The following is a 13,186-nucleotide window of genomic DNA, read 5'->3' on the forward strand; positions in this document are numbered from 1 at the left end:
GGGATAGTTTCTTTAATTCATAGCTGTTTTATTTTATTTTTTATTTTTAAATTTTTTAAAAAGTAGGTTCCACACTCAGTGTGGAGCCCAACGCAAAGCTTGAACTCACAACTCCAAGATCAAGACCTGGGCTGAGATCAAGAGTCCGATGCCTAACTGACTGAGCCACCCAAGCGCCCCAATTCATAGCTATTTAAAAATATATTTAGGCTTTAAATAAAATTCACCCTACAAACACTTAGTAGGGGCATATCATGTGCCAGACACTAGGGTTACAAAAATGAATAGGAGGAGGAGCATGTCAATAACTCCCCAAATTGTGAGTGAATGGCTTTATTGTGCATAAGCATGTAGAAATAACAATCCTGTAAGGACTGCATATTAGTCTTTAAACAGAAGTCAAGGGATAAGTTGTATGTTTAGTAAATAATTGAAAAGGGAAGCACTGCTGTTTTCTCCTTTTGATTTCTCTCTCTTTATTCCTCTTTTATTTTTTAAGTGATATTACAGTCTTTTTTTCATGACCAGGCACTTGTTTGCTTCATCAGTCCTGTCTAATTTCAAACTTCTTTAGTTTTTGTTTTCCACCTTCTATTTTTTATAATCATCCTTTTCAAATACAAAAGGCTTGCATATATTATGTCTTCACTACCTTTCATCAGCTAAGCATGGCATTTTACACAGAGTAGGCCCTCAGATCTCTGGCTGCTTATAAATATGATTCCTGCTCCATCTGTTTGATTTTCTAAGCCTACAGCTAAGATTACAAGATAGGATGTTTAATATATCGAAGAGGGATGAGATGAAAGGTGAGAAATAAAGCCATTTGCTAATAGGACTTTTTAAAAAAGTCTATCCACAGGCAAAGAGATGGTTCTTTTCTTTTAAAAGATTTTATTTTGGGACGCTTGGGTGGCTCACTGGTTTGGTGCCTGCCTTCGGCCCAGGGCGTGATCCTGGAGACCCAGGATCGAGTCCCACATTGGACTCCCTTCATGGAGCCTGCCTCTCCCTCTGCCTGTGTCTCCACCTCTCTCTCTCTCTCTCTCTCTCTCATGAATAAATAAATAAAATATTTTTTAAAAATAAAGATTTTATTTTAAAGTAACCTCTACACCCAACATGGTAGATAAGCTTACAATTTTGAGATCAAGAGTTGCATGCTCTACTGATTGAGCCATGCAGGTGCCCCATGAGAAGCTTCTTAGGGACATGTTTTGCCCTGCTATCTGAAGGTAGAGTGTTCCTACAAAAGCTTTTGGAAGCTGAAATGCCAAAGTGAAGAAGCAATTGCCATTGATCTATATGAAAAATTTTGTGAGCATTCCCAGACCCCCTAAGTCACCTCTCTTACGCTTTTTTTAAAAAAGATTTTATTTATTCATGAGAGACACTGGGGGGGGGGGCAGAGGGAGAAGCAGGCTCCATGCAGGGCTCCTGATGTAGGATTCGATCCCGTGTCTCTAGGATTACTCCTTGGGCCGAAGGCAGGCGCTAAACCGCTGAGCCACCCATGGATCCCTCTCAGGCTTTTCTGATACCTTAAGACACATCTTGCTAATGGATACCACAAGATAAACCTGAGAGAAAGCACAGGTACTCACATAGTTCAAACCTCTGGTGGCTTGATAACAAAATGCTGAGTGTGCCATCAGAAATGACAAATACCCACCATTTGCTTCGACATGGATGGAACTGGAGGGTATTATGCTGAGTGAAATAAGTCAATCGGAGAAGGACAAACATTATATGGTCTCATTCATTTGGGGAATAAAAAATAGTGAAAGGAAATAAAGGGGAAAGGAGAAAAAATGAGTGGGAAATATTAGAGAGGGAGACAGAACATGAGAGACTCCTAACTCTGGGAAATGAGCAAGGGGTGGTAGAAAGGGAGGTGGGCGGGGGTGGGGGTGACTGGGTGACGGGCACTGAGGGGGGCACTTGATGGGATGAGCGCTGGGTGTTATTCTATATGTTGGCAAATTGAACACCAATAAAAAATAAATAAAATGATGAGTGTGAAGGGGCTTGGGGGGTGCCACTCTCACTGTTGGGGTGCAAGCTGCCTCTATAATGGCTCCCTGCAAAACCAGTGCTGAATTTTCTTTTTGATTTTTCATAAAAGTGAAAATCCTCTCTGCCTTTCTTTCAGTTAGTGAAAACAGGTGCAAATGTGAATCTTGCATAAAAGTGAAGTGGCATAGAGTGGGCCTCAGAAAAGCGAGGGTACCTGTATTCTGTTTTGAGCAGTATATTGACTCCCATCTGACTGTTAGGGGCATTTAGAAACAAAGGTATTTGAAGTCATAAGAAGTTTTAAATATGTAATATAATGAAAGGCATATTTTTTCTGTCTGCTATCGTTATGAGCCTGAATAGCCATGAATTGGAAATTCACAGTGGCAGTTTGGTCTAAAAATTCCTCCCCCCTCTTTTATTAGCTATAAGCATTCAGATGAAAACAACCTAACTTGCAGTGGACCCCCTATGGAGATTTCTGGAGAAAATACAGAGAAGTTGAACATAACCTACACTTACTCTGTGAGATTTGAAGTAAGTATTCCCTGCCAGCATCTTGCTTTCATTCCAAATCAAGTATTTAAATACCATATGCTTCATTAATAGTAAAGCCTTCGTTTTCATAATCAAAGTTGTATAACACAGCAAAGAGCCCAAGAAAGTAGTTAGGTTCTTTATATTGAAACCCATGAGAGGAAAGTCATTTCAGGAATTCAGTATGAAATCTACCACATTTTAGGAACTGTGTTAGGTAATTTACTTTTCTCTTATTTCACCTGGAGGTTTGAAAGAAGTACCTGGGAAACCAGAGGGATGGTGCCTGGGGTTGGTGGGCTGGTGGGCTGCTTAAGTGGGACCTTAAATAAAGGATGAATATGTTGTGGAAGAAACAGAGGATAATGTAGTGAAAAAAGCATCCTTTTAAAAAAAGATTTTATTTATTTATTTATTTGAGAGAAGGCGTGAGGGCAGAGACAGAGGGAGAGGGAGAGAGAATCTCAAGCAGATCCATGCTGAGCACAGAGACTAATGTGGGGCTCGATCCCTCGACCCTGAGATTGTGACCTGAGCCAAAACCAAGAGTTGGATGCTTAACCATCTGGGCCACACAGGCACCCTGAAAAGAGCATCTTTATTGGTCTCAGACTAATCTGTGGTTCAAACTGAGGCTTGGCCACTTACTAGCTGGGTAAGCTTAGGTAAGTCATCTGATCTCAGGTTCGATTTTTTTCCTCATTTCACACTCATTTTCAGAATGAAGACCTTAGCATGACACAGAGCAGGTCCCCAGCATATAGCATTTGTTATTGTTCCTACACCTGTCATTTTTCTCTTGTAAGTAGCTGTTTTTACGTAGTGGTCTGGATTTTGGGTAGCTAGATAGATATACAGAGTGACTATTAGCATTCTGGGGAATAATCTATCAGCTCTCTGATGCCCATGTTTCCCAAAGGTTTTTCTGGAAAATTTGTTGCTTTGTATTTAATTTATTTCTGCTTTGTATTTTAAAAAATGTTATGTGAAAAAAGGATTCTATGATGCAGCTAATTTGGATAATGCTAAGTTAAACAATATGAAAACAATGGCATCAAGAGTACTCATGATGTTAAAAGGCACTGTGAATTTTCCAAAGATGATTATAATACGTGGCATTTCATAGACCATGGCAGGACTCATGGGGTTATAGTGTTCTGTAGAATATACAAGGGAAACACTACACATGGTACCAAAAAATATGCAGTTATGTACAGATGAGATATTACATCTATTGTTTTTACTCATGTGTATGTCATGGACATCTTTCCATGTCAATATATATAGAGTCACATCCTTCTTTTTATTTTATTTATTGCATAGTACATTTATTTTTTAATTTTTAAAAAGATTTATTTTAAATTTATTTTAGAGAAGGGCATTGGGGAGGGGCAGAGGCAGAGGGAGAGAGATTCTTAAGCAGACTCCATGCTGAACACAGAGCCCCACATGGGGCTCGATCTCATGACCCTGAGATCATGACCTGAGCTGAAATCAAGCTGCACTACCCTGATGCCCTGTACTCCATTTTATTTGTAATTGATTTAGTTAGTGCACTATCAATAAGAACAACTCAAATATCTGATTTTTAATTATTATAAACAATGCTTTAATGAACATTCTTACTTTTTTCCTTGTGTGATTATCTCCTAAAGTTAACTTCCTAGTGGTAGGATTAGTTAGGTAAAAGAGTGTACATTTTTTGATAACACATTGTCAAATTCTTGTCCAGACAAATTGCTCAGCCTGAGGATCTGCTGTTTCCTCACACACTCAGCAGTACTAAGTTTTTGTCAATCTTTCAAAATCTTGCTTCAGAATTTTAATTCTGTGAGTATATCAAAAGAAGATTGATTCATACTAAACAAACTGCTATGGGACCAATGTATAAATCAGAATACCAATTTATTAATTTACATGAAGAACTATACATGCCTAGAGGACCACACCATTCATGTTATCTGGTTAGCACATCTGCCTGTTATAATGATATGTGAGAAAGCAAATATGAATAGAATAGAATAAATGGAAAGTTTCTTGGTGAGCATAGGGCCCCCAGAGCAAAGGGAAATGAGATGATATTCATGGCACTCTGGTGCTCTGCTTGCCTATGAACTATGGGTTAGGTTCTCTTATCCCTAGACAGTATTAGAGGTGCTTCACCAAAAGATTAACTTTGGGGACTTCCTTTTATAGGGAAAACCTAATTATGATTATATAGATCTATGCATTTCTCTTTTTAATTTTTAAAGGACTATATCTCATATTTTTGATTCAGCTTTGATGATACTTGATTTTTGTATAAAGGGCTTATTTCTTTTTTTTTAATAAATTAATTTTTATTGGTGTTCAATTTACCAACATACAGAATAACACCCAGTGCTCATCCCGTCAAGTGTCCCCCTCCGTGCCCGTCACCCATTCACCCCCACCCCCCGCCCTCCTCCCCTTCCACCACCCCTAGTTCATTTCCCAGAGTTAGGAGTCTTTATGTTCTGTCTCCCTTTCTGATATTTCCCACACATTTCTTCTCCCTTCCCTTATATTCCCTTTCACTATTATTCATATTCCCCAAATGAATGAGAACATACACTGTTTGTCCTTCTCCGATTGACTTACTTCACTCAGCATAATACCCTCCAGTTCCAACCACGTTGAAGCAAATGGTGGGTATTTGTCATTTCTAATGGCTGAGGAATATTCCATTGTATACATAAACCACATCTTCTTTATCCATTCATCTTTCGATGGACACCGAGGCTCCTTCCACAGTTTGGCTATTGTGGACATGGCTGCTAGAAACATCGGGGTGCAGGTGTCTCAGCGTTTCATTGCATCTGAATCTTTGGGGTAAATCCCCAACAGTGCAATTGCTGGGTGGTAGGGCAGGTCTATTTTTAACTCTTTGAGGAACCTCCACACAGTTTTCCAGAGTGGCTGCCCCAGTTCACATTCCCACCAACAGTGTAAGAGTGTTAAAGGACTTATTTCTTAAAGCTTTAGATGTGCCTTCTTGAGACCAAACCCTAATCACATTATTTGGGATTAGATCTCAAATTTCTTTAAACATTTACAAATTTTCCTCGGTTTGTGTCATTTCTATAGATGGCCTGACAACCATTACAACATGATTTTTTCCTAATCTCATTCTTAAAGCCATTCCGGGTTGGGGATGCCTTGCTTTTGTCCCTATGTATCACCTGTGTGGTTATATCCATTTTATTTTTCTTTAAAGATTTTATTTATTTATTCATGAGACACACACACACACACACACAGAGGCAGAGACACAGGCAGAGAGAGAAGCAGGCTCCATGCAGGGAGCCTGATGTGGGACTTGATCCCGGGACTCCAGGACTACGCCCTGGGTCAAAGGCAGACGCCCAACCACTGAGCCATCCAGGGATCCCCATGGTTATATCCATTTTATAAATGAGGATACCAAAGCCCAGCGAGGGGAAGTAATTTTCTCAGGATCATAGCTGGCAGGAGGTGGAAGTGATATTCAAACTCAGATCTGTCTAGCCCCCAGACTCATAGCTTCTCTACTCTACCATTCTGGCTTTCTGTATTAAAGGTCTATTCTATTTCCTGTCTGCAGAGTTACTGTGAAGAAAATAAGAAACGTTTATGTTAGAGATGTGTGTGTGTGTGTGTGTGTACTTTAGATTGTCCAGCTAGAGATCAGGATTACCTGATCCTACATCCCGAGGTTTACCCAAAGTAGTATAGTCCAGTCAGCCCTCTGATCTCTGGATGAAATACGCAAGTGTAATCTGGGGGAAGAAAGCGAAATACACCCTGAAGAAAGGAAAATAACCCTTCTCCAGTGATTGAGAATATTATTGAGTCTAAGCTACTATCAGCAGTTGATCAAAAAACTGAAGCCCAACATATTTATCACTTATTCATCAGCTGTTAAAAATTTAAATGTAGGAGGGCGCCTGGCTGGCTCAGTCGGTAGTGATTCTTCATCTCAGGTTTGTGAGATCAAGCCCCACGTTGAGTGTGGAGTCTACTTAAAAAAAGTTAAATATAGGAACTTTTATGTTTATAGTATAGTAAAAGCCAAGGGAGAGCACATCTAAATTGAGGTTCAGGTTCATACCAGGAGCCTACATGGTACAGTGCTAGTAGACTGTCTGCCTGTCAGGAAGCAACTGTGGCTGTTAAAAGTGAAGTACAAGTTCAGATGTAGCTATGCCAAAAGGGAGGATTGGGGAAATTTCCTTATTTTGGTTAGGTCCCAACCCCTTGTGTCTTAACAGGTCCATATCCTGGAAGCTCTTCCAGGAGAGGGAATTATTTCCCTCTCCCATGGAAGCTCCTTTAGGGTGCTTAGAAGGCCCTTGGCTTTAAGAAGTGGCACTATGGAAAGAACCAGACATTCCTGAGTTTGAATTCTGGCTCTGACATGTACTCGCTGTGTGAACCTTGGACAGGGTACTTCTCACCTTTTTTCCTAACCTTAAAATGGGAATAAAATAATCGCCTCCTGTGATTACTATCAGAAATGTGTGAACTGGGGATCCCTGGGTGGCGCAGCGGTTTGGCGCCTGCCTTTGGCCCAGGGCGCGATCCTGGAGACCCGGGATCGAGTCCCACGTCAGGCTCCCGGTGTATGGAGCCTGCTTCTCCCTCTGCCTATGTCTCTGCCTTGTCTCTGCCTCTCTCTCTCTCTGTATGACTATCATGGATAAATAATTAAAAAAATTAAAAAAAAAAGAAATGTGTGAACTAACATAAAAGGTTTAGCATAGGGCCCAGCCCATAGTAGACACACAATGATTCCTAGTCCTTCTTGCGGATACAGGAACATGTGATTTCTTTATTTATTTTAAAAGATTTTATTTATTTAATCATGAGAAAGAGACACAGAGAGAGAGAGAGGAAGAAACATAGGCAGAGGGAGAGGCAGGCTCCCTGCAGGGACCATGATGAGAGACTTGATCCCAGGACCCCAGGATCACACTCTGAGCTGAAGGCAGATGCTCAACTGCTGAGCCACCCAGGTGTCCTGGAACATGTGATTTATAAATGTCTCACACAACAGTAGCTCATGCATGCATCTGAACACCAGAATGTTGCTGTTGTAGGTGGAAGAGGTCAGGAGGAGTGGTGATGTATATCTCTAGTGCTGTTCATTTTATTGTCTTGAGTTGAAAAATGCTTTTTTGACCCAGTGATAATGATAGATATCAACATTTCCCAAAGTGCATTCCCTGGAACACTAGTCAAATAAGTTTGGAAAATGTTACTTTCTACTACTTCCTTTTTTTTTAAAAAAAGATTTTATTTATTCATGAGAGACACAGGGGTGAGGGATGCAGAGGGAGAATCAGGCTCCCCAAGGAGCAGGGAGCCCTATGCAGGACTTGATCCCAGTACCCCAGGATCATGACCTGAGCTGAAGGCTGATGCTTAACTGACTGAGTCAGTCAAGTGCCCTTCTACTACTTCCTTTCTTAGCTTCACAAAGCACATTAGTAAAATATTTAAAAGTCTCCTAATAAAGAAACCTTTTGACTGAGTCTAACTCGGCATTTTACAGCCACACTTGGCTCTGGAGTACTCTTCTGGAGTATAATTTATGTTGCATTGTGGATGCCACTTTGGGTCTCCTAAGTTTATATGGTTGTTGCATCTTAGAGTAGCTCACAGAATCTTATTTAACCTATAACATAGCTTGAGCTTTCAGTAGACAAATAAGAAGCAAATCTTCATACATTGGTAACTGTAATATAAAATAAACTGCATTACGGCTTATGAAGGATTTTGTCAACTATTCTGTCATCATTTGTTGAATAGCTTCAGTGGTAATGACTATTTGAAGTGGAAATTGAATTTGAAAACCACTATTTTTCACCCTCCAATTAAATAGTCAATTCAGGTCAATGTTATCAATGGATGTTAAAATTGGAGGTGAACGGGGATGCCTGGGTGGCTCAGTGGTTGAGCATCTGCCTTTGGCTCAGGGCCTGATCCTGGATTCCTGGGATTGAGTCCCGTATCAGGCTCCTTGCATGGAGCCTGCTTCTCCCTCTGCCTGTGTCTCTGTCTCTCTCTGTGTCTCTCATGAATAAATAAAATCTTTAAAAAAATTGGAAGTGAACAGTTATTGGGAAAACTGGTTACTCTCACAGTGGCAAAGTATCACTCCACAGATGACTGATTAATCACAAATGGGAAAGTATAAAAGTAAGTGAGTGGATAACAAAATAAATGAACATGATTTCATACCAGTATCTGTGACTGTAAGCCAGCACTGCAGTGTTCGGGCTAGCCCTCTCCCCTTGCACATTGGTAACTTTTTTTTTTCTGACACTGAGAAACCTGGCCCCTATCATCTACAATATGTGGACTTATTTGTTCAATCTTAGCATACATGTAGTGTCAGAACTGATAACCTATACCCCTGTGAGGAACACATTTATTAACGAGAATGCTGCATTTGTATAACACTTGTTTTGGTAAAGAAATATCTTAGGTTCTCTTATCTTGTACCAAGTCTTTGAAATGTGGCATATATTTTACACCTGCAGCTCATCTCACTTAGGACCAGCCACATTGTGAGTGCTGAATAACCACGTGTGATGAGGGGCTACCCCATTGGCAAAGATCTAGACCTTCACATTTCCTGGGAGTTTCCCCTTTGGCCTGTGCTTGTACATGTTTTCCCTCTTTTTGCTGCTTCTCCATCCCAGCATGGAAAATGCTATCAGGTCCTGCAATATGGATTGATTTCTGGCCCTGGGTTGGGTGAATGACACTGTCTCACCCTTGGGCAGACTGTGGAAGCCTCCCATGTACCTCGGGCACACAGAGTCATTCTCGGGGTCAGCGGGGGAGGGGAGGTGTGATCCTGACACAGGGACCAGGCCCTGGGGGACATGGATGGGAAGCTGAACTTCATGCACGCGTCAAGCCACTTATAGATGTTAGTGCCATGCAGGAGCTGGGGCTCCTCAGCCACCTTGGTTGTGACCTCCATCCTTCTGGCCTTCCTCTATCACCTTAGACCTCCTTGTACCTCCCCTGCAGCCACCTGCAAGCTGCCATTTGGAAGCAGAGCCCATGGTCATCAGCTGAGATTGTGGGCCTGAGCCCCTGGTCAGGCAGCCACTAGCTACAGAAAGGTCCAGAGGCAATATCATTTTTAGTTTAAGAAATTCTGCCTTTTTGGTTTTTTACACAAGCATTTTGTACACTTTATGCTTTCAGAAAGTGATTCATTTTCCCAAATGGGTATAAAGTTTGGGGTTTGCATTTCAAATTTGTTCAGCAGTTATGGCAGGATGGGTCATAAAGATTAACATCTGAATGAAAAAAAACATCTGAATGAAGACCTTTTATTCATCCATTTATATGACAAATATTTATCGAGTGCCTATTATATGCCTGGCATGGGAATTTTTATAAAGTACCTACTTTAACTTTGTTTCTCACAATAGTCCTCTGAAAGCAGGTACTATTTTAAATCTCCATTTTATAGAAAATAAAACTGAGACTCATAGGGGGAAAGTCATTTGCCCCACATCACCAATGTAAAGGATTATAAACCAAGTTTTGTTTGACTAGAGAGTCCAGGCTCTTAATACCGCATCTGTAATACATGGTGTGACTTTAAAATGGGAAGGCATCATGGTGGGTGAATTGGCCAGGAAGGCTTTATAAGAGAGAGGCCTTGAGCTGGACTTATTTTTTTTTATTTTTAAAAATATTTTATTTATTTATTCATGAGAGACACAGAGAAAGAGGCAGAGACATGGGCAGAGGAAGAAGCAGTTTCCCTGCAGGGAGCCTGATTTGGAATTCCATCCCAGGATCCTGGGATAACGACCTGAGCTGAAGGTAGACACTCAACCAGTGAGCCACCCAGGTGCCCCACTTACTGTTTTTGTACTACCAACCAAATATTTTTTTGTTTCACTCTAATCCCAGTATTTTTGGCCATGTATGTGAGTTATGTGAGTTATATAAGCTTTATAGGTGGGCCATCCTGGGACCCTCGCCACATTTATAGCATTGTTTCCCCCCCCCTCCAAAATACATTCTTGATTTGTAGGCAGCATGGGCCACTAACTGAATTGAGAAGCGGAAAATTTTGGAATTTTGGTGCTAGCTGGCCTCAGACTCATAATGTGACCTTGTGTAAGTTCATTTGCCTCTCTGGACTTCAGTTTCTCCATAATAAAATGAGAGGGTTGAAATGGATCAGTAGTTCTCAACCCTATCACATTGATGTCCTTATTTATTTATTTATTTATTTATTTATTTATTTATTTGCCAGAGAGAGAGAGAGCATGTGTGTGTATACAGGGGGAAGGTGGGGGGAAGCAGACTCTGTGCTGAGCTCGGAGCCCCATGTGGGGTCTTGATCCAATTCTGAGTTCCTGACCTGAGCTGAAACCAAGAGTCAGACATGCTCAACTGACTGAACTGCCCAGGCGCCCCTGACGTCCTATTTTAATATCAAATGTTTTTGCAGTTTCCCTTTACTACTGTCAATTCGTATTTATAGGTACTGTATGATTGAACCTGTCTATATGCATGGTTTTAATAAACATCAGTGTAACACTCTAATTATAACAAAATAAAAAGAAAATAATTTCAAATAAAATAGCATGTAGTTCAGTGCATATTTCAGCCCATGTCTGGTGCCTGCGCCAATGTGTATGATCACTGTAAACGTGACAGCTGTGGATGCAGATGAATACGAGACTTGTACATTGGTAGCGCAAGTACCACATATTTCCAAATGATGGCATGGTATCTTGAAATGTTGATCAATTTTGGTAAAGTTTCAATCCAGGGGTGCCTGGCTGGCTCAGTCGGTAGAGCATGCTACTCTCGATCTTGGGGTTGTGAGCTCTACATTGGGGAGAGAGATTACCTGAAAAAATACTTTAAGAAAAGTTTCAAAGCAAGCATAGCACCCTTTCCCCTCAATTTACATGGTAGTTGCATTCCACGAAAAAGTCAATGTACATTAAAAACTTGTAAAGAATACTTTATCTGTGCAATGGAATTAGAATCAAGGCATGGATAATAATCAGCAGCAGTTTTTCACTCACACTACATTGGATGGTGCATTTTGGACGTTTTTCTTAATTCTTTGTGGGGCTGGTCTCTGAGGGCACTGCAGGAAGTCTGGCATTGTATGCTGCATAATTCCAGAAGCATCCCTGCACATTTTCATTATGCCCTCTAGGGGGTGCTGCTCCCCCTGTTGAAAACATCTGGACTAGAAGAAGCCCTAGCTGACTGCCCATTGGATTCTTGGAGGCTCTGCATGTTTGTTGAGTAGATCCATGGTGAAATATTGTGTCAGGACTCGAGTCCTGTCTTTGCTTCTACCTCTGCTGTTTGTGCCTGTAATATAAACAACACTGAAGACTAGTTTACCTCATGGGATTTTATGAGAATTGTTATGTCTTATAAAAGATTTTGAAACTCTGGTGTGTAAAGAAGCAGAATAACTCAGGAGTTTTTGGTGGATTAAGGAAGTAGGTTCCACCACTTAGTTATCTGTCTGCATTGATCAGTTTGTTCTCAAAGGTGCCTTAGGTTCTTTCAGTAGTTTATTTTCTGAGGGAAGAGTAATATGTGTTATGGCCTGTTATTTCCAGCAGATGGCAATGTTTGGTGCAGAACTGCTGGTTTCACCACTGCAGATTTCTCTCGGCTTTCTTTGTATTTAAAATCCAAACTTCAAAAATAAATAAATAAATAAATAAATAAATAAATAAATAAATAAATAAATAAATAAATAAATAAATAAATAAAATAAAATAAAATAAAATCCAAACTTCATGTTGCGTATTTGGAAGTATCTCTCCTTTCTGAAAGGCTTGATATGAGTTATCTTGCTTAAGGCAATAGATAGGCTGGTGAAGAAGATACCTGTAATCCAGATTCATACAAATCAAGTCACATTTTACTATAGAAACGATATTAGAATGGCTAGGATACATTCTTTTATGCAATGAGTATTTATCCCTTGATTTGTCTATAAATTCTGATTTCCTGATAGGCTTTACATAATATTTTATTTTGAAACAATTTCAGACTACAGAAAGATCACCAGAACAATACAAAGAACCCCCATAGTCCCTTTAAATCAGATGCCCCAATTGTTACCATTTAACTCATTTGCTGCTTTGTTCACCCTTCTCTGTGTGTCCATTAGTATTAGCCTTTTTCTGAATCTTTAGAGAGGTAGGTGTTCTATCATTCCTAAACACTCCAGTCTTTCCCCTAAAAAGATCACTTTCCGGGTAGCCCGGGTGGCTCAGGGGTTTAGCGCCGCCTTCAGCCCAGGGCGTGATCCTGGAGACCCAAGATCAGGCTCCCTGCGTGGAGCCTGCTTCTCCCTCTGCCTGTGTCTCTGCCTCTCTCTCTGTGTGTCTCTCATGAATAAATAAAGTCTTAAAAAATAAAAAAATAAAAAGATCACTTTCCTATTAGCACATCATATAACTAGCACATAACTCTCCAAATCATGCATTGGTATCACATTACCATCCGGTCCACATCCATCCATTCAAATGTCACTGGCTGGCCAACAATGTCACTTTTCCCCTTTGTGGTTTGAGATCCCATCCAGGATTATGTGTTGTTTAGTTCTGATCTC

At 40.5% G+C, this 13,186-nt stretch overlaps 1 protein-coding gene across 1 annotated transcript in view; it reads left to right on the forward strand.

Annotated features, from left to right (window-relative positions):
* LOC129518103 (transmembrane 9 superfamily member 2-like) overlaps window positions 1-13,186 on the forward strand; it is an 82,507-nt gene that overhangs the window by 32,812 nt on the left and 36,509 nt on the right. Inside the window, exon 8 of the mRNA XM_055338124.1 lies at window positions 2,442-2,553. Coding sequence (XP_055194099.1) covers window positions 2,442-2,553 — 112 coding nt within the window. The remainder of the gene's footprint in view (window positions 1-2,441; window positions 2,554-13,186) is intronic.

This window comes from Nyctereutes procyonoides, unplaced genomic scaffold (genome assembly GCF_905146905.1).
Source record: "Nyctereutes procyonoides isolate TBG_1078 unplaced genomic scaffold, NYPRO_anot_genome, whole genome shotgun sequence".
Classification (NCBI taxonomy): Eukaryota; Metazoa; Chordata; class Mammalia; order Carnivora; family Canidae; genus Nyctereutes; species Nyctereutes procyonoides.